The 23,056-nt window shown below is 33.6% G+C and overlaps 1 protein-coding gene across 1 annotated transcript in view; it reads left to right on the top strand.

The window, feature by feature from the left end:
• The window catches only part of LRP1B (LDL receptor related protein 1B), a 1,473,103-nt gene that overhangs the window by 861,632 nt on the left and 588,415 nt on the right, over nucleotides 1-23,056 (top strand). The window contains exons 28-29 of the mRNA XM_065880137.1: nucleotides 14,170-14,301; nucleotides 16,501-16,728. Of these exons, the coding sequence (XP_065736209.1) occupies nucleotides 14,170-14,301; nucleotides 16,501-16,728 (360 nt within the window). The remainder of the gene's footprint in view (nucleotides 1-14,169; nucleotides 14,302-16,500; nucleotides 16,729-23,056) is intronic.

Genomic DNA, 23,056 nt, shown 5'->3' with positions numbered 1-23,056 from the left:
TGGGATAGGGAGGGTGGGAGGGAGACACAAGAGGGAAGGCATATGGGGATATACGTATGCGTATAGCTGATTCACTTTGTTATACAGCAGAAACTAACACAACATTGTAAAGCAATTATACTCCAATAAAGATGTTAAAAAAGAAAAACAAAAAAAAAAAAGGAAAATGAAAGAAATATAATCAAAGTAATAAAAGTAAAAGAGGAGTTCTTCATAGAAAAAAAAAAGATATTCTTCTCTAAAACCTTCCAACAGTATAGAGGAGTATCTAGTCATAAACACTTACGGGATTAGTTTTAATTGTTATAATTGGAAAAATGTGTACTTATATGGTTTTGTACCCACATTTTTTGGTCTTTTGTGGGAACTTTAATTTTATGTTTGGAAAAATTTAAATGAATTGGACCATGAAAAATGACCTGGGTCTATTTATTATATTTTTCCCTCCCTCAAAATGGAATCATTGTATTTCATTTAATAACTGCCTGATTTACACACGTTGTCATTATCCCTAGCAAATTCATAGAAAGGGAAGAAACATGATACTTCCGAGCTTTCCTGACAATTTCATATATATAGAAAGGAAGTGAGACATTCAGTGTAACTCATTTGGTTAAGGGGAGATTTTCTTGACATCTTTACTTAAAAGATGATTTATATGTGTCTTCTCCACTTCTCATAAAGTAAGGAAGTTTTTACTATATGGATCTAATATAACATATTTTCCCAGAATTCAGGGCAGATATTCTAGTTTCTAGTCTACTAGAGAGAATGTCACCTATGATGAGAACTTGCTATTTCCTAAAGGAAATTCAGTCATTTTCCAAATTTGAGAATGATCAGAGAACATTCTACTTTTCCCCATTGTAAGGATCACTGAGCATATAACAATCATTATCCATCTTGTTTATCTGCTTCAGTGAATTAATGCTTTCACTGCTGGGGGGTGGAGGTGGGAAGATGCAGAAATCTACTGACTGTTTTATTCCCAAGGGTAGAATTACAATGAAAATGGTGACAAAGTTTCAGCTTTAACACAAGTACAATGATAACCCCCTGTTTTCTGGTGAAAAATAATGTGAGGTTCATGAAAACTAATACATTTTAAAAATACATGACATTTGGTTCTATAAAATTGAAATGTATATCTCACAAATTAAAGAAATAAAGGTTAGAAATATTCTTTGAAGTTATCTAATCCTCCAAGTAGGAAATTAATTAAAGTTTTAACACCAGTTTTCTTACAAGTAAGCGTTCATTATACGCATAAGTTTCCAGTTTGGTTATTGGACACTTAGAATTTTTAAAAAAAAATCTAGTTTAGCATTTTTTTTGGTGTCTAATGTTGTTATTATATGGGATTAAGAAGAAACAAATCAAAGAGTAAACATATGAAATAGGGAGCACTAGTGGGTATTTTAAATCTACTTTTTTTTATGGTATAAGAACTTAGAGTTAATGGCATGGCCTTGAGAGTCCAACTGCCTGGGTTCAAATCCTATCCCTATGATTTATTAATTGTACGATGTTGGGCAGTTTACTTAACCGCTCTGTGCCTCAGTTTCCTCATCTTGAGATAATAGTATTTACATCATAACATCTAGTAAACATGAGTTAATCATCATTTAATATAAGCATATCAAACATGAGTTATTATGTGAAAAGATCTTAGAATGGTGTCTCATACATAATCAGTGCTTTGTGTTTATATATATATAAGTTAACTGTTAAAAAGTAACAGTTGTTGCGATCATATCATTTTCCTAGCATCCTTTTGTTGAAATTTAGGTTACATTACTGTTTTAAGACAGTTTTGAACACATTTTCTCATATGTAAATAATTCATAATGGCCTTAATATCATACTTTTATAATCATATCAATTTTTAAATGAAAAATGCCAATAAAAATGTGAAACACGATCTGAAGGAGAGCAACATGATTGATTTATCAAGAGAATCCAGGTGCAGTCGAATGAGTAGATTATCAAATCTCTTTTCTCTACATTCAGGTTACCATCTATCACCACTCCTCATACACTAGTGCATGACATAAAAATTATGGTTATGTTAGTAAAAGGGATGTTTAAAAGTTGATTTAACATTGTAAAATAATATTTGCTCATTACCAGTAAGTTATAGAATGTAGAAAAACAGGGAACAGAAAAAATGTAAACCTATTTTTCCAGCTCCCAGAGCAACAAACATTTCCATGTTGTTTCTTCTGGTTATTTCAACAGAGGTATTGAATAACACAGTAAAAAACAAAAGTTTCACTATCTGTTGATGAACTACTACGTGCCATTTAGGTTTTACTTTTTTTTCCTAATCATCAGAGCTATCAAACAAGGTAGTTATTCCCACTTTCTATGAGGAAGCTGCAGCTCAGGGAGGTAAAGTAACCTGACTCAGAGTAATAAATCTCATTGAAAGGCAGGCGGTACCAGGGTTTCAATGAGCATGCCCAACTTCATAGTCCATGATTCATTCTTTGCTAAATTTAGAAAGCCTTTGTGTCTCTTCATATTTAATATCAGGCTTTATTTTTAATTTTGTATCTTCCTTTTTACACTTAGCATTAGCAACTCTCTTGGTATCATTGATGCCTTATCTCGTTTTTAATAACTACATATTTTCACATCACATGTGACTATCAAAATTGTTCCCAATTATTTGTCTACTTTTGGACACTTAGTTTGATTTTAGTTCATTTCTATTCTGTCACTAATAATTTTAAGGCATGTATCTATCCATAAATATCATTTTCCATATTTTATAGTCTTGGGTTTTATTGTTACTGTTAGCAAGTTATATAATCTTTTGTAGTTGCCAGAAATAAATACATGAACATAAGCCCTTACAAGAAGCAATAGCATCACTGAACCCCAATGAAAATCAGATCATTCTCTTTCTTATATTATTTCTATATTTATTTTTTAATCTATTTCCTTTGCAACTTGCAAATATACAATACAGTACTATTAACTATAATCATCATGCTGTATATTACATCTCCATGACTTATTTACTTTATAATTGGAGGTTAGTACGTTTTGACCTTCTTCATCTATTTCAATGGGCAAACCCCGCCTCCCGCCTGCCTCTCACACCCATCTCCAGCAACCACCGGTCTGTTAGTCTGTTCTGTTCTCTATGAGCTTGGTGTTTTAGTTTTTGTTTTTTTTTGTTTTTGTTTTCTAAATTCCACATATAAGTGATATCATACAGTATTTGCCTTTCTCCATCTGACTTATATCACAGCATAATGCCCTCAAGGTTCATCCATGTTGCCAAAAATGGCAGGATTTCTGTCGTTTTTATGAATAATATTACATTATATACACACACGCACATCCCACATCTTCTGTATCCATTACTCCATCGATGGGCCCTTAGGTTTTTTCCATCTCTTGGCTATTGTTAATAATGTTGTAATGAACATAGGGGTGTATATACCTTTTCAAGTTGGTCTTTTCATTTTCTTTAGATAAATATCCAGAAGTAGAATTGCTAGATCATATGGTAGTTCTATTTTTAATTTTTTGAGGAACTTCCATGCTATTTTCCATAGTGATTGCACCGGTTAACATGCCCACCAACAGTGCACAAGGTTTCCTTTTGTCCACCTCCTCACCAACACTTGTTATTTCTTGTCTTTTTTATAATAGCTATTCTGACAGGTGTGAGGTAATATTTCATTGTGGCTTTGATTTTGCATTTCCCCAATGATTAGTGATGACGAGCACCTTTTCATATGCTATGTCTTTCTTAGAAAACTGGCTATTCAGAGCCTCTGCCCAATTTTTAATCAGATTTTTGTCTGTTTGATATTGAGTTCTATGAGTTCTTTATATATTTTGAATATTAACCCCTTATCAGATATATGATTTGCAAGTATTTTCTCCCCTTCAGTAGGCTGCCCTTTTGTTTTGTTGATGGTTTCCTTTGCTGTGCAGAAGCTTTTTAGTTGGGTGTAGTCCCATTTGTTTATTTTTACTTTTCTTGCCTTTGATTTTGGTGCCAAATCCAAATATTTCTAGTCATAGAAATGAACTTAGGATTTATGTATTAGCCATGAAGTTATGATATTAAAGTGAAGATGATATTAAAGAGAGGGAAATTGGAAGTAAGGCAGGTGGTTTGGATATATAGTATCTCCTGTGCCAAAAAAGTAAAGCAAGAAAGTCTAGAGTAAAGTAGGAAGGACACAAAGTAATAGTTTTATTGTGACAGCAACCGTAGGGACCGAGGACAAAAATTTAAATGTGAAATACTGGGAAATTCAGAACTAGAATTTTATATACATTGTATTATAATTTAGTATAATCACATTGTATCTCCATATGCTTTGGAAGATATATATTCACTCTATCCCACTAATTAGACTGATAACTGGACACTCTAACCTAAATTTTTTATTTTCTGTGTCTGGTATATATTGGGAATTTACAGCATGTAGTTGATACTTATGGGCATTTACTGAATAACTACATGGGGAGAAAGTTGTTTCCTTAGCACAGAGGGAAGTTCCATAAATAAACATATTTGTTACTTTTTTAATGAGCAGGAACATCAACATTGTAGGTTTCCCTTTAAGGTAAAAATGAATAATTTACATTTATGAAGCCATCTATTCTAAATATATTTGTATCAGAAAAGCACAGTTATTAATTGAATAAATGTTGAGTATATTAAAAAACAACACAAAAACATCATAAAGGTTTTATGATAAACCCTTCTTGAGCCATATGTTAGTTTCTGTTTGGATAATGAGATCTGGTCTTGCATGATTACGCACTAGTAAAAATGGTTTCATCATCATGACTTTGTAAAAATAAGAAAGGTACACACTTATATCATGTTTTATTTAGTGCTTTACAGATATTACTCTCAATCTGCACAAAGATTTTCAGGAAAAATCTTTTTCTGAGAGGCTTTCTCACTTCAAAACCACATACCAACTATAAATCTTTGTATAATTCAGATTTTATCTGCTTCACATTCATGGTTAACACCATAAGAACTATCTCAGTACTTAGAACACGTATGGTTATTTAATATTTTCCTAATTCTGTTTTAGTTACCCACGGAGGTAATAAAATATTTGAGTAAAGGAGTATCATTTATTTATTTGTGTTAACTACAGAGTCTAGCTAAGCCCTTTATAAGAACAATATTAATAATTATAGTAATATCACCTAACACTAATTTTCATTGTAATTCCATGAAGATGATTATTAGCAATCCAGTTTTACAGATAAAGAACCTAAGGCAGGGCTTCCTTGGTGGCGCAGTGGTTGAGAGTCTACCTGCCAATGCATGGGACACGTGTTCGTGCCCCGGTCCGGGAAGATCCCACATGCCACAGAGCGGCTGGGCCCATGAGCCATGGCTGCTGAGCCTGCGCGCCCGGAGCCTATGCTCCGCAACGGGAGAGGCCACAACAGTGAAAAAAAAAAAAAAAAAACTAAGGCAGAGAAATTCTTCAAGGTCTAATAGCCACAGGATGATTGCCCAGTTATCTGACCTCAGGGAGCGTGACCCCAGAGCTCTTGCATAAACCACTGTGCTCTACTGGCAGAAGACTGAGTTCTTGTTTATTGAGATTCCCCTTGGAATTGTTATATCAAATCTCCAGATGGCGGTAGAGAGTCGTGTTACTGACAACATTCACATGGGACAAACTAATTCTTAGCTTCTTGGAGTTTGTAGTCTAGAAGGAAAACAGACTAAATTAACAACTAGGATCAATTAATTATTATGGACGTATTTTGAAAATAAGAGTATAGTAAATATATTTTAAAAAGTAGCATCGTGTGGTCCTAAAAGGTCCTTGGGCTTAACTTAATTCAATTCCTTCCTCTGTCACTCACTAGCCTTGTTACCTGAGGCAAATTAATTAACTTCTGGGTTCTTATTTCCTCATTTGCAGGATAGAGCAGCTAGAAGTAAGGAGGGAATAAATGAGAAACAAGATTGGGTTGGAATCAAACCATGGTGGGACTTAAAAAGTCCCCTTACAAAGAAATTTCTATTTTTATCCTTTAGGATAAGTGGTTCCAGGGATGTCAAACTTAAACGTGCATCAGAATTACTGGAGGGATCATTCACTCACATATTTATGGCCTCTACCCAAGATATTCTGATTCAGTTGGTCTGGGGTATGACTTGAGGTTTTGCATCTTTAACAAATCCCATGGAATGCTGATGCTGCCTTAAGAACCACTGCCCTAAAGGAAGGAGAAATACATTAAAAGTATTTGGTCAATGGAGTGAAAAGAGCAGATGTGCATACTGAAACTTGACTTCATCTGTACAAAGGGCAGACTGGAGAGAGACAGAACTACAGTAGGAGACTGAAAGGATGCTACTTCAGTAGATGAGGAGATAGCTGATACCAGGACAGAGAGAATGGTAGAGTTGAGATATACTTAGAGGCGAAGTCAGTAAAACATAGTGATAGAGATTTGTGGAGTAGGGGAGTTTGGGGAGAAAAGGAAAATTTGGGATGTCTTTATTTTTCTGGTTTCTGTAATTGGTTTCACCATCAAAAAGTGACATAGAGACCACATAAAGGAGAGGTCAGCAAAATTTTTCTGTAGAAGGCCAGATGGTAAGTGTTTGAGGCCCTATGGGCCATATGGTTTTTGTTGAACTACTCAGCTTGGCTGAGGTAGTGTAACAGCAGTCATATGAAAAATGAATGAGCGTTGCTGTGTTTCAATAACATTTTATTTATGGACGATGAAATGTAAATTTCATATAATTTTCATGTGTTATGAAATGTTATTCTTTATTTTTTTCCTACAATTTAAAAAAGTAACTCATGGACCAGTATCAGCCTGCAGGCCAAAGTTTACTGACAACTGATTTAAAGGATAAACTGAAAACTTACACTTTGGATATATGGAATTTTAGGTACCTCTGGGACATAGTTGAGTATTCAGGGTTATAAAGGCAAGAAGAGTTTGGGCTGGAGCTAGAGCTTTTGTAGTCATTCAATTGTAGGTTGAAGACAAGAAAACAAATGAGATTTCCTAAGAATATTACAGAAAATGAGAAAAGGACAAGGACAGAACCCTGGAGAGAACTAACATTCAAGAGAAAGGCAAGAAGGTTGCTGAGAAGAGGGTGGCCAAGGGATTCCAGAACCAAAAGAGAGCACAGTCAAAAAAAGTATGGGAAGAGTTGCAAGATGACAGTGGCCAAAAATGTTAACTCTTGCAGAGCAGTCAAGAAAGATAAAGACGTACAGCACAGTATTCATTAGATTTGGCAACCTGGAGGAGGGTCAGCTGCAATTTTATTTAGAACAATTTCAGTGGAGTTGTTTGCATATGTCCTAGTGATCCTAAGTATGTCTGAGGCTAGATATTAGTATAAATGTCCAAGTCTATTTAGTAAAAAAAAATATAACTTATTAAACAATAGTACTATATTCTTAAGTAACAAAATGTAAATACAAAGAAAGACAACCTTCATAGCAATCAGCTTAGGAGACACAGTCTCCATTTATGTCTGTTAATATATGCTTTATGTATATAGGCGCTCCTACGTTTGGTGCATAGATATGTACAAGTGTTATATCCTCTTGCTGTATTGATCTCTTTGTCATATGTAATGTCCTTTTCCTTTTGTTACAGTCTTTGTTTTAATGTCTGTTTCATCTGATATGAATATTGCTACCAAGCTTTCTTTTCGTTTCCATATGCTTGGAATATCTTTTTCAATACCTTCACTTTCAGTCTGAATGTGTATTTAGATCTGAAGTTTGTCTCTTTTTTATTGTTTTCCCTGCTGTTTTTTAGTAGCTCTTTCTTTCATATAATTATATACTATCAGTAGGAGATTTTTTTATTATTTTAATATTTAAAATGGACCTTAGCTTAAAATACTAATATTTCTAAGAATGGTAAAGTGGTGTGAAACAGTTAAAATGCTTCCACCTTTATGTGTTGATATCAGCAGCTTTGAAGGGGTGAGATTTCTGACTGAGGCAAAGTGAAAGGCAGGTGATAGCAAAGCAAAGAGGAATTTTTGAGATTTGAGTAAATTTGTTAGGATTCTATGAGGTCTTAGAACATTGTGCAGTACTGAGAGCCTAGTAGTAGAGAGAGACAAAATTAGCAATGAAGAGGAGAAGTAAGAGTTGAAACATGCCAAAGACATGTTGCTACCTCATTCCAGCTATTAATATGAAAAATCACCATGGAACTCACTTTCTACTCTTATACCTCCTTCCTATAACAGGTAGTCTTTTGCTTCCTCTACCATTTATATAGACTAGCACCTAATTTAATTTCTCAATAAATCTTTCTGTATCATCTTTAAACCATATTTTGAATTAGTGTGTTTTGTTGGTTTACCTGAAAAACTTAATTACCATTTTTAGCATTATTTCTTTGGCAAAATAGAATACAAATATCAAACAACTAAACTGTAAATGAACTTATTATGCAGGCAGTAAGTTTAGCTGCATTATAAATTGCTGTTTTTAAAATATGGTACAATACAGTTTACCTTGGAGCAGTGGGAAAGATTAGTAACAAAGAAATCATAAAATTCTTTCTTCCTTCGTACTGGTTGTTTGATTTACTTGCCTCAGTTGTACAAATGTACGTGATTATGCACTCTTCATTCAGATACATTAAGGTGCAGAATCCATAGTTCTAATCCAGGATCAGAACTTCTCAACCTCTGTACTTTTCATATTTGGAGACAGATAATTCTTAGTTGTAAGGGGCTTTCTTTTGCATTGTAGGAAGTTTATTAGCATCCTTAGCCTCTATCCACTAAGATGCCAATAGTACCCCCAGTTATGTCATTCAAAAATGTCTCTAGATATTCCCAAATATCCCCTGCGGGGCAAAATCCCCCCTCACCCCCACTGCCATTGGTTGAGAACCACTGTTTTAGATAAAAATTTTTGTGATTATTAAATCATTGTATTAAATCTTTGATTTGCTCACACAAAGCTTAATAAAATCTAGTTAATCAGTGGAAAAAAAAGATAGAAACTTTTCTGACACAGATGTTTCTTCTTTTAAATTATACAGCAAGTGAAATAAACAGCAAGTCAGAAAGACATATCACCTCTTTAGAAAATCTGAAAGTTCATTGATATTTTAAGCTACACTTCACCAATAAATATGACATGATATTACATGTTTAACTTAACTCTGTTACTGAAAAGTATGCACAAATAAATGAAAATAGTATATGTGGCTTTTAAAAAATTTTTCGAAATACAGGTATCTGTGGAAGATCATATAAGATTTTTAGATTTTTTTTTCTACTTCATAAAAATAGAATACAGTATAAAATTAATCTGTAAAATATAATTTGATGAAAGTAACTCCTGCATACCCAGTATTGCTGGAAACTGGTGAAACTAAAGCAATAAGAATGCCTTTTACTTGCACACATTTTGTTATATGTGTGTGTTTTAAATAAGAAATTCACTCTAGTTCTTCAACGTCAAATATTAAAATTACAATTTCAAGATATTTGTCAAAGGGAAAATAGGATTAGGGATTAGTGTTTAATTGTAAGATCCTTCTGAAACTTCACTTCAACATATTCTTTTCTAAAAGGAAAATTATAGATACATTGTTTTCTTATGTTAGTAATTGTTTTTGTACCAATAAAGTTCATTAACAGGATGAATATTAGTTACTATCAAAAATGACTACACAGTATTCCTCATATCTAACACATTGGATCCTGACATTTTTCTGCTTTGAGCTTAGTTTTATGAGGTAAATAAATATTGTACATATTTTATATTGCATCAACACATATATTTTATTTGATCTTACTGGATAAAATAATTGGGTTTAAAGTGTTTATTTTTTGCTGATGAAAAGCGGACTGCAATTAAACATAGTATGCATGAAATATGAAATTATCTTTAATGATACTGTTTTCTTCTTAGAGCATACATCAGTCTTGTATGATTGCATAATTAACATTTGGTTCTCCAGTAAAGTATTGTAGTTTTGCATTATTTAGTCTCTTCACCTACAGCTATGAAGTACTTTAGAAGTTTAATTTACTTTTGAAATTTTAGATTGTTGCCTTTTTAGAACATGTACACACATACATTGATGAGTATGCATATGAATCCAAATATCTTTAAGTCTAACACAATAATAGATACCATAGAAATTTTAGGAAAAAATGATATGTATGTTGATAAGTCATAGTTCCTGCCAGCATAGAATTTGACAAACTATGGCTCAGAATTTGACAAACTAAGGCCCTCAGGCTAACTTCAGCCTTCTGCCAGTTTTGCAAATAAAATTTTATTTAAGCATAGCTATACCTATTGATTCACATATCGTTTCATGGCTGCTTTGTGCTGCAATAGCAAAATTGAATAATTACTAAGAAGAGCATAAGGGCTGCAAAGGTGAAAATATTTACTATCTGGCCTTTTACAGAAAAAAAAACTTGCCTACCCCTGATTTACCTAGAGAGACCACGGTATACTGATATAAAATATATGAATATATGTCACAGAAAATTAGAAAATAAGACAGTAAACAATAAATGCCTAATGCCTTGTATAGTAATAATTAAAACTAATATTTAGTGATGGAATAAATCAGCATTAGGTGGCTTCATTAGAAATGAAGAAAATGTTTTGTGAAAGAAAAATGACTTGAGCTGATTCATGAAGGAAGGATAATGAAATTCTACAGAAAGAAAAGTACCTTGTGTGAAAGTGGAAAAGGACAAGCTATAGATATTCAAAGAACAATAAGGAGTTCTTTTTAGCATGTGCATAATGTGTATGTAGAAGGAAAGTGATAGATGAGGCTAGAAGATAAGATGGTATCTTAGAGAGAGAGATTGTTATATTTTTGGCAGTACCATAGAATACCAGTTACATGGTTGTAGTGGTTACTCAAAAGTGATGAACTAAAACTTTATGTTGGAAGAGGAGAGAGAAAAATGGAAAGAAAGCAGCATGTAATAGGGGAAGTCTGATAATACTTGACAACTTATTAAATATGGTAGTGAAAGAGAAGTTAAAAATCCGAGAAGTTAAAAATGCTTTGAAGTTAAAATTTTGTGAGTTTAGAAGACATGACATCTTTAATAATAAGAAACAGTGGATCAGGATTTAAAAAAAAATAAGCTGAAAGGAAAAAGAGCAGCAAGTAAGCCAGTGTGGCTAGTCCTAAGTAATCTTGCGGGAAGTGGTAGCAGATAAGATTTGAGACTTTGTGAGGTAGCTAGTGAGAAGCTATCCAAGATTTTTAAGCAAGGCAGCTATATGATCAAGTCTTTTTTAGAAAAAGAACTGTAGGCAATGGGAAGAGACTGAAAATCAAGAGATTATTTAGGAAATTAGAGCAGCAATCCAAGCAAGAGATGGAGAGAACCTAAATTGAGCCAGTCACCATAGAATTGGAGAGAATGGTGTATGGGTTTAGAGTAGACTCTTAAATTCTTTGGTGCAAGAATTATGTCTTGTCTACTATGATATCCAGCTTTTTAAAACTAAGCAGAACACTGAGGTGCTTCCTAAATATGTATTCAGTGCATAAATATGAGGAGTGTTACATGTATCTGAGGTTCTTTTTTTGGTCACCTTGAGTTTTGATAATATGAACAATCAGTAAACCCGGTCTGCACATCTCCTAGATACAATAAATGGGATAGCCTTGGTTTGGTAGGAGTTTACAACCTCTGTATTGATATTGGATTTTGCAATAGTATTTCTCATAAAATATTTAATTACTTTATATCAGGTGTTGGCAAACCTTTTCTGTAAAGAGCCAGAAAATAAATATTTTAGGGTTTTGTAGGCCAAGTGGTTTATGCTGAAACTGCTCAACTCTGCTATTGTAGTGTGAAAGCAGCCTAGATAATATGTAAACTAATGAGCATGGCTATAGTCCAATAAAACTTTATTTACAAAAATAGGCAGTGAACCAGATACGGCTCCAGGATCCACATTTGCTAATCCCTGCTTTATATTAAAATGTGAGTATGTGAACCAAATTCCTTAATTTGGTAATTAGAATAGGTATCTGTTTAAATGCATGATTAGAAAGAAACTTCAAAAAGATTTAACACCACTCTTTCAAAGTGAGAAGAGATAAAAAGTGAAAGAAGTTTTTGTGGATTTTTTCCATGCTGTGAAGCATAAAATATTGTGAATATTACCTTACAGTGTTATCATTAATACAGATATTGGGCTACAAAGTCAATATATTTTTTACTTTAGTATGAATATAGAAATTTAATATGTCATCATTGATTTTTAAAAGTTTTTAATCACAATTACAGGGTGTTGAGAAGAGCTAGTATGATTCTGGGCTAAAGATAATGATGTTCAAAGCGAAATCCAAGTACCTATTATTGAGCTGTCATGGATTAGGCTTTTAATTCTTTAAGAGGAATAGAATTTCCTATGTCAATGTTTTTAAACAAATTTCTCCTCTTCCTTCTTCCTTTTCCTCCCTTTACTCCTCTTAATTTTTCTGTTTTTCTCCTTCTTCCAACAGTGCCTCTTCATTTCACCACCTTTTCTGTAACATTTTTCCTCCTTAAAAACCTTCTCATCTAACCTCTTGCTTCTCTAACTTGCAATTCTTTAGAGACTCCAATTATGATAGATGAAGTTAAACGGGAAGAAAGTAGAATATGTGGCATTTATACCATGTGACAGAGGGACATGCACTCCTACAGAATCTCTCAACTTTAGCTTCCAGTATTTTCTAATAATTTTTGTTCTTAACTGATTTGCTTCGGAAAATGTTTCTGACTCTTTCATTTGCATTTATTTATTTATTTATTTTTAAATTTTTATTTTATTTATTTATTTAATTTTTTTTGCGGTACGCGGGCCTCTCACTATTGTGGCCTCTCCCGTTGTGGAGCACAGGCTCCGGACGCGTAGGCTCAACGGCCATGGCTCACGGGCCTAGCCGCTCCGCGGCATGTGGGATCCTCCCAAACCGGGGCACGAACCCGTGTCCCCTGCATCGGCAGGCGGACTCTCAACCACTGCACTACCAGGGAAGCCCATCATTTCCTTTTATTTACTTTTTAAATCAAATACACAGACATGAATTGTTTTTGTTATCTTGTGGGGAGGGTGTGAAGACTGGCAAAAGCCACGTTGAGTATTTATTAAATTCAGTTAATTTTTCTACAATTTTTATTATAATCTATTGATTTTTATTGTTTGTGCTTTATAAGTCTACAAGACTAATATTATTACACTGAGCAGTAGATCCATTTGTTAGGAAGATTTTAGTTGAAAACTAAAATATTGCTGGTGGGATCAGAAGGTATAACTCTTTCATGCCTTCAACTGGCAAACACAGTTCTAAAGAATTTATTCTACAAGATAGTCTCTATAAAAATGAGATTTGAACGAACAATTTGATCAATTGACATTAAAATCTTATCCAGAAGGCACGATGACAAAATAAGAAACACAAAAGAATGAGAGAATGACATTGAACTGCAAAATTTAATATTCCATTCTAAATGTGAATATATCATGTTATTTATACAATGGAATATAGTAAGTATGAGTATGTGGAGCAAACTTTAGCCATGGAATAAGTTAATACAGAAAAAAAAAAAAGAAGTAGATGTCATTATAATGAAGGAAGACAAACATGTTTTTCACATAGGCCTCTGATTTGAAAAAGAAGAAATGGCCTGAAGGGGTGTACAATATATGTAACAGCAGTTTCCTATGGAAACTGTTCAGAATGTCGTGCTAAGGCAAGAAGGGAATCTATATGGTATGGTAGGAAAATAACGACATCCACTGGAACTCCCAACACTGGCATGATAGTCTACCTGAGTTTATTTTATACTAAATGTGATAATTATTCCTGATTATTTCTCAGACTAAATCCTTAAAAAATTTTTTTTGCTTCTAAAGCAATAGAATGCATACCATTCCTCTTAGAGGAAATTGAGGGAGTTATCTTAGTTGTTATCTTCAAGGAGGAAAAATGTTTTTATTCATGAAATTGTTGTGTATGATTGTCTGTTATTGTCATATGAATCACTCGAGTAATGGGTGCTATGCAGGGAATTTCACTTTGAATCATTACGTGAATAACCCTTGTCAAACTCAGAGGTTCCCTAATCTAGTCTTCCTTCTTCACTCTTAATATTTCACTGTGTAATTACAGCTCCCAATCCCTGTGCAGCTAATGACGGCAGAGGCCCCTGCTCTCATATGTGTCTGATCAATCATAATAGGAGTGCTGCTTGTGCTTGCCCACACTTGATGAAGCTTTCCTCAAACAAGAAGACCTGCCATGGTAAATTTCTTACAGTTCTTATCTAAACTCCAAATTGAATTCTCTCAAATTGTATTAGCATTCAGATTTTCCTCAAAGTAAAGCGGAAGAGGTTTTTAATGTCCTTAAAAACATTAGATGTGGTGCTATTTTCAGACTGTTGATTCATCTACTTTTGGGGAGACTGACGAATTCTTTAAATATGTGATATGCTGCACTTTGCTGTTTATTACTTTATTCACTTTTTTTTCTTGCTACTTTCTTATTTGGTGTGTTAGCAGAATTTATCTCTACAAAACAGGGAGATTTGTAAGTGAAAGTGCATTATCAGAAAATGATGATGTAGGTAACCTGCATAATAAAGAGGTACTTAACAGCTTTAATCTCCTCCTGCTCTTCTACAGTTACTTTAGCATCACTTTATAGGGTATTATCAAGTTGAAGGGAGAAAATATGAAGTAAAATATGTAACTTGGAAAGGTTTGTAAAAATCACTTAAACAGCATATTTAAACTAAAAAATGAAAATAAAATTTGTGAATGAAAACCAGACTGTGGGTTCTTCAGAACCTTTTTTTTTTTTTTTAGATTCCATATATATGTGTTAGCCTACGGTATTTGTTTTTCTCTTTCTGACTTACTTCACTCTAGATGTATATGTATAGCTGATTCACTTTGTTTTAAAGCAGAAACTAACACACCATTGTAAAGCAATTATACTCCAATAAAGATGTTAAAAAAAAAAAGGACACTTAATAAAAGTTGGTGGTTGATAATAAGATATGTTGGGAACTGTGCTTTAACTCTACACAATTTAGAGGTGAATTCAAAAAAAGTGAAGGTACCGTGAACTCTACATAAGGTTTTTGATATAAAATAATGTCATGTGTAATTACAGATAGAGATCTAATTTACACACCTCATACATACATTCTACATTCTTGAATATACCAAGTTTGCTCTGGACTTTGGGCTAGCTGTTCCCTCTTTTCAAAACACTCCTCTCTTAGATTTTCTAATTGTAGGCTCCTTTTAGCTATTCATCACCTTTGTTGAGGGCTTCCCTGATGACCTAATTTACAGTAGCTCTCCTACTGATATTTTCTTGTTTCTGGTATTCTTGTTTTTGATATTTCTTGTTTCTGTTCTTTATTTATTGTTTGTCCCTCTTAGAATGTAAACTACTACATGAGAAGGCCCTCATTTATCTCATTTACTTCTGTTTTCCAAGGACCTATAATTTTGATTGGCATATAGGAAACATTCAGTTAATATTTGTTGATGTTAAATAAATGGTTGCTCTCTTATTAAGTCAAATGTATTTTTGACGTTGCTACCATGCCTTGGAAATTAGAACTTCTCAAATAACTTCTCAAAAAATAATCAGACTGTGGGTTTTTTTAGTTTTGTTTTGTTAGTAATTTTTGTTTATTTGCAAAGCACTTACTTTTAAGGGCAAAAAAGAGTGTATTCATCAAATCTTAACTCAGGAATCTAGGCACATGTGGCTTTAATTAATTTTATACAATAATACCATATCTCAAATATCAACGATAACCCCAAAGAGAAAAACAAGAAAATAGAACATCTGTGACTCCTATTTCTATTAAATCTACTAATATTTCACAAACTCATTGCAAGAAAGGTGCCTATTTAAGTAGAAATGATAGAATGTCTCACAATATTAATTACTACAGATTCACAAAAATTTACAGTACAGCATGCTTTAACATTATATGAACCCTAATTTTGATAGGGAAAATATAAACATGATTTTTAAAAGCAATGTTTAATCTCATTTTATTCAAAGATGGTATAGAAAAAATGTTCTTAGATTCCTTCAAAAAGCACTTAATGCACTGCAGTATTGTTATAGTTATAAACAAAGAACAAATATGGCTGTTTGACATTTTTAGAGTTCATGTCCTTTAACAAGTTTGTTTGAAATTCTAAGATCAGATCAATTACTGATAATTTCTTGGCATTTCTAACTAAAGAAAAATGACTTAAGGATTCTAACTTGCTTTACATTTGTTATTATTAAGTACTTTCATTTAAAAATAGATAAATCATTTCTGCCTTCATGTTTCTATCAAATCTTGGTCATGATTTTCTGGTGTTAAAAACCTATTAAATCATCAACAAATAATATTTAGAATTTCTAGACAGCTTCAAACTTGCCAAACTTACAAAGAAAAACACATTTCTATTTCTTTTCTAGAAATGAAAAAATTTCTTCTTTATGCAAGACATTCTGAAATCAGAGGAGTGGATATTGATAATCCATATTTTAACTTTATCACGGCCTTTACAGTCCCTGATATTGATGATGTTACTGTGATAGACTTTGATGCATCTGAAGAACGTTTATACTGGACAGACATTAAGACACAAACCATTAAGCGGGCTTTTATTAATGGAACTGGATTAGAAACTGTTATTTCTAGAGGTAAAAGATTTTCACTTTACATCTTAAAAAAGTTTGTTATTCAGTTTGTAATAATTGCATCTCTTTTGTATTCTTTTTCTATTATCCAATTCTATGTTGTTAATTGAGAGTTGGAATCGATTATTCAGAGATTTAATAATATGCTATATCCTAACAATTGTAGAATGCTGTAATTATGTTGCACATAGTAGTCTGATAACTAGAAATTTAGTTTCACAAGAAGAAAAAATTTCAGAACAGATAATTTGCAGATTTCTAAATAAACAGATTTGAAGACTCCTTTTTGCTGATGCGGGAAAAGTTGTATTTGCCTAGAGAAAATATAGGATATTGGTAAAGACTGGTTTCCCCCTCTGGTTCAAGCTTGTTATCAACTTTCTTTTGCATGTATTTTTACAGAACTAGACTAAACAAATAAGAGAGAAAACCTGTTCCTATCCACCTCCTGACCCAGCAGTTTGAATCACAGGTTTTCAGTAATGCTATTGATTAACATTAACAAAAAAAAAAAAAGTTTTCCAAAGTAGAAAATATAGCCGAAATGAAACATACATATAAATGCAGTGGCTGAATTCTAAATATTTAGCATTGAATTATCTTCATTTTTGCTTAAATTTTGGTATAATGTGATTTCTGGGTCAGTTATCGTTTTAGTGAGTGAATCTTAGTTGAGCACCTGCTGTTTGCCGTGACTGCAAAATCAAAGAAGACACAGTTTTTCTTCAGTTTCATGCCCCCTAGGCATGATAGAGTGATTTGAAGGAGGATGGAGGAAGGCATGATCAGTGATCCATATAGATATATCAAACTCCTCTGCCTTGAAGCATACTGACAATTTAAAATCAGACCTTATTTGAGCAATGATCAACTTCTTAACGAAAGCAATAAGAAGTGCAGGTTTTAAATTTACAGTGTTTGTCAAGAGTTTCCACTGGCTTGAGTACCATTAGTAGATCTGAAAGTATTCGAGCACTCAGGTGCTCTTGTATGTATGCTAGCTCTTTACCCATCTCAGGTTAGTACTGTTAATGCAACTTGAATAAATTGGTTATAAGCTTGTTTAAATATTGAATTACAAACTTTCTCTAAGAGAAGAGCCTTTCTAAAAAAGCTAATGCAAAGATTTCCTTTTTGTGCAGGATTTTTTTTACAGGAGCAAGGGAAAAAATAATTATTGTTAGACTAGATTTAAAAAGACTACCTGGTTAATGATCATGAAAAATCTTGAGAGAACAGTTAAAGCACATAAGGTACTCCCAAGACTGACAGTCAGTTTGGTGGTCCTCTCACAAGAAATTCATAAAAATCTAATAGAAAATTGTTCACATACTTTATCGTGAATGTGAAATACTTTCCAAAGGCTCTATGAATTGTATAAAGTAAAAGATGGTCTATCTCAAAAAAACTTGGGGAAAGATTTCCTGTCTGTAATTGTAAATTTATAACTAGTAGTAATTTGGTGAGTTTATCTTTAAGAAAAATAACAGACTTATCTCCATTTAGCACACTCTGTTTACAATTATTAACCAAAAATTGAGCAATAATATTTTCTCACTAATAATAGATGTACTCATTAGGATCAATAATTATTAATTCAGGCATTTTGAAAAGTATTAGAATATGTTCTATATGATAAGAAATTGAAGAAGGGTCAGTATAGACTGAATAGTATGAAGTACAGAACAAGAGGGTGTTATACGAGCTGATGGAGCTAAAAAAACAGAAACCAAATCATGCCAGCCTTTATAGGATAACTCGTTGATTTTTATGTTAATACTAAAAATAATGGAAACTTAGGAAATGTTTTAAGGAGAGTACAACTACATGATTATCTTTGCTTTGGAAAAGATCACTCTAGATATTATGTGTAGGGACTTCCCTGGCGGTCCAGTGGTTAAGACTTTGCCTTCCAATGCAGGGGCTGCATGTTTGATCCCTGGTCAGGGAGCTAAGATCCCACATGCCTAGCGGCCACAAAAACAAAACATAAAAAATATACAGATATTATGTTTAGTGTAAACTTGAAAAGGTCTGGGTTGGGGGGTAGGATGAGCAGTAGACTCTGGGAAACAAGGCTGCTATAGTGGTTTTAGTAAGAGGTGATGGAAGCCTGGACAAGGGTGGAAACAACAGAGATAGTGAAATGTGGAAAAATCATTGAGGTATCAATGAGTAAATATATGAAATAACTGAATATGAAAGTTGAGGAATAGACATTTTCAAGGACAACTCAGTTTCTGGCTGCCCCACAAGTTAAATGATGTTGCTTTTCCCTTTCTTCCAAAGTGAAACCTTGTTAGGGACTGATATGTCCTTCCATTAAAAGAGAAACTTGAGGGGCTTCCCTGGTGGCACAGTGGTTGAGAGTCCGCCTGCCAATGCAGGGGACACGGGTTCGTGCCCTGGTTCGGGAAGATCCCACATGCGCTGAGCGGCTAGGCCCGTGAGCCATGGCTGCTGAGCCTGTGCCTCCAGACCTTGTGCTCTGCAACGGGAGAGGCCCATGTACCACAAAAAAAAGAGAAACTTGAGATGAACTTTTGACAGTTCAGTTTCTGAACGCATCAAAGTATCTTGAATCCTGCCAGTAATTGTACTTTATTTTATGCTTTCATCTTTTAGATGCCTTGTAAATGAGTCTTTGGCCTTTCTCTTACTTCTTATACTGTTGGCCTCTGTATTTTCTCACTTCATTGTCTTCCATCTACTGGAATTTTTCTTGAGACACTCTTCATATTTTCCTCAGCCCAAGTCTAAGGTGAAACCACCAAAAAAAAAAAAAAAAAAAAGGATCAGGCCCCAAATCAGTGAGATCTAGATTTTGGAAACAGTCCTTGAATTAAAGTAGAAAGTTTAGACAGGGAACATCTGTTGTTTTGCCTATTACTGAATAGAATTTTCAATTTTCATTTTCACCCAGGAAGCCTTTTGGTGGAAGAATGTCAACATCTGTGATTTAGAAAAGAGGAGAGTAAAGAAAAGAAAGGCAAAAATGATACCTATAAATGCCATTCCATTGAGAACTGTGTATCTATAGCAATGGGTGCTAAATGAGCAATACTTCCCACATATATTCTTTATCTTTTAGTTAGAAAGATAGAAATGCTATTTTAGTTTACTCCATGGGCTTTTTTGTTTTTTTCTCACACCATATTCTGGATTTTGTATCTGGGATGTTGAATGGGTGGGGAGATAGCAATTATTTCACTAAGACAATCTATAACCTCAAAGAGCTTTATATCTGGTGAGAGTGAATTGTAAACATCTAACTAAAGTATAAGACTCAATGAAATAAGGAGGTTAATAAGGTGTAAGCCACTTCTTACAAAATTAGCACAAGGAGTACTGAGTTCTTACATGGGATTACTAAATTTCCCACTTAGGAGGAGGTGGTGAAATGAGGGTTCTGGAGGAAACTGTAGCAAGATCAATCTGGTTAAGCTATCAGTAGGCACAAAGATCTGGACATACATACATACAGAGGAGCAAGCAGTGAGGGGCAGATAGATCTTGTAAAAGAGCAAACTAGAAGGTTCATATCATGGCAGATCACAGAGGGTCTTATACCAGAGGAGCTGTTTTTGTTTTTTGTTTTGTTTTAGTTTTTTTCCCTCAAGACAATGGAAAGCTGCTGAAGACTTTTACAGATGGGTATAGGTCATTCAAACTCTTTTGAAGGTAAATCACGTTATCAACCTGGTAGTTAGATAAGTGAGAAATTATAGACAAGGATACAACTAGAAGGTTACAGAGATGTTCCAAATCTGAAACAAAATTTAGATATAAGAAGGTGACAGACACCAAGAGTATGTGTAGAAGTAATTGAACCTGATGAATGAAAGAGAGGTGAAGTTGACCAAATTATTGGAAAGATACTGGAGACATTGATCCAGATGAAAATAAAAGAAGGAAGCTTGCTTCAGAATTTTTTCCCAAATCAGCATTGAGTTGTTTCTATAAGATAGGAATAATTATAGGTTTAGGACATTAAGAATATAAAGATTAGTCAAAAAGTTATAATTCTGCCCCTATGTTCTCTCAAAAAAAAAAAAAGATTGGGAATGATTACATATGTGTTAAAAGTGACAAAACCGAGGCCATGGTAAATGCTCAATTGTTCAGAGTTGGAGAGGCATAAAATTAGTGAGGGTAAGCATAGAAGGCTCCTGAAGTATTTATAATGTTCTTAAGCTGGATCATGGATTTATGGATGTTTTATTAATTTGCATACCATGTGTTATATATAGTAACATATATACACACATACATGTATATATATTTGTATGATCAGTTTTTCATAAGTGCAACAAATAGAATATTAATACTTACAAAGTTCCCTTGAGAAAGCTTTTTACAAGCATTACCAATTTGATTTTTTAAACTTTGCTTCTAAGAACAGTAAAATAATTGTCCAGAAACCTACTGCAAATGAGTTTTGATTGGATGAAACCATAACTGCCCTCAGAAAGTTATAAGAATTGGGATCCCTTCCTGCTTTGAAGGCATGCCTGATTTGGGGTAGAAGGCTTTGTGTTCACACCCAAGAAGCTGGTGTCAGCAGGTCCACTTCATAGGAAAAAAAAAGATGTCTCACAAGCAGAGAATTGACAGGCAGTCCTTTTTCATTTAGATTCTCTACATTTTAACCAATTTGTATGCTTACCTCCATCCCTCTTTCATTTAAGGCCTTCTTTCTGTAATCTTTCTTCTTCTCTCTGAATTACATCTTTTAATGTTCCTTTAGTTTAGTGAGAATCTGTTAGTGATAATCTGATATAATATCTGAAAATATATTTATTTATTCTTTTTTTAAAGATAATTTTTTAAAATTGTAGTAAAATACCCATAACATAAAGTTTATCATGTTGACCTTTATATATATTTTTTTAATTTTATTTTTGGCTGCACCATGCGACATGTGGGATCTTAGTTCCCCGACCAGGGATCGAACCCGCACCCCCTGCAAGGGAAGTCCCTTGACCCTTCTTAATTGTACAGTTCAGTAGTGTTAAGAATATTCAGTGTGTGACCAATCTCTAGAACTCTTTCTGTCTTGCAAAATGAAATTATACCCATTAAGCAACAACTCCCCATGCCCCTTCTCTCATCTCCTGGAAATCACCATTCTATTTCTGTGTCTATGAATTTAACTTTTCTAGGTATCTCATATAAGAGGTATCATATAGTATTTGTCTTTTTGTGAATGGCTCATTTCACTCAGCATGATATCTTCACGGTTCATCCATATTGTAGCCTGTCAGTATTTCCTTTCTTTTTAAGGCTGAATAAAATTCCATTGTATGTATGTATCACAATTTGTTTATACATTCATCAGTCAATGGACATTTGGGTTGTTTCACTTTTGGCTATTATGAATAATGCTGCAGTGGACATAGGTATATGAAGATCTCTTTGAGACCTTTAAATTCTTTTAGTCATATACCCAGAGGTGGAATGGCTGGATCATATGGTAATTCTATTTTTAATTTTTTGAGGAACTGCCATACTGTATCCCACAAGGCTGCACTATTTTAAATTCTCACCAACAGCCTGCAAGTGTTCCAATTTCTCCATATTCTTGCCAATATTTTTATTTTGTTTCTGTTTTTCTTTTGGTTTTTGTTTGTTCATTTTCTACAGTAGCCATCCTAATGGGTATGAAGTGGTATATACTTGTGGTCATGATTTGCATTTCCTAATGATTAGTGATGTTGAATATCCTTTTGTGTTCTTGTTGGCCATTTCTATATCTGCTTTGGAGACATGGCTATTGTGTTTTTGCCCATCTTTTTGTTGATGTTCAAGTGTAGTTTGAAAGATAATGATGGTTGAGTACAAATTCCAAGTTTAGAGTTACTTTCTCTCAACCCTTTCCAGAAATTATTTCGCTATCTTTTCACATCTCTTATTGCTGCTGAGAATCTCTGTCTAATTGTCATTCTTTTTTGCAGGATGTGTCTTTTCTCTCTAGATGCTTTTAAGATCTTCTTTTTCCTCCTGATAATATTTTTATTTAGCAACCTACAGTGTGTTGTACTTCCTTTTGGGTCATGTCTTTCATCAGCACAGGAGGAAAAACCCTCAATGGTCACCAATCTGACCATTTTTTCTAGCCGAGTCTCTCTATTCCTTCCTTTGTAAACTCTGACTAGGTATGGTAGGTTATTCATTCTAACCTCCAACTCACCTAATCTTTTTGTTTCTCTGTGCTTTCTCTGGCTAACTTTCTTCAATTTGTCTTGCAGTTCACTAGCTGTCTTGAAGTAACTAGTGTCTAACCTGCTGGTTAATCCATCTAATGAATTATTTTTTTTAATATTTGCAAGTT

Source organism: Phocoena phocoena, chromosome 7, assembly GCF_963924675.1.
Source record: "Phocoena phocoena chromosome 7, mPhoPho1.1, whole genome shotgun sequence".
Classification (NCBI taxonomy): Eukaryota; Metazoa; Chordata; class Mammalia; order Artiodactyla; family Phocoenidae; genus Phocoena; species Phocoena phocoena.
The sequence above is the reverse complement of the archived record's forward strand: the minus strand, read 5'-3'. Positions and strand labels throughout refer to the sequence as shown.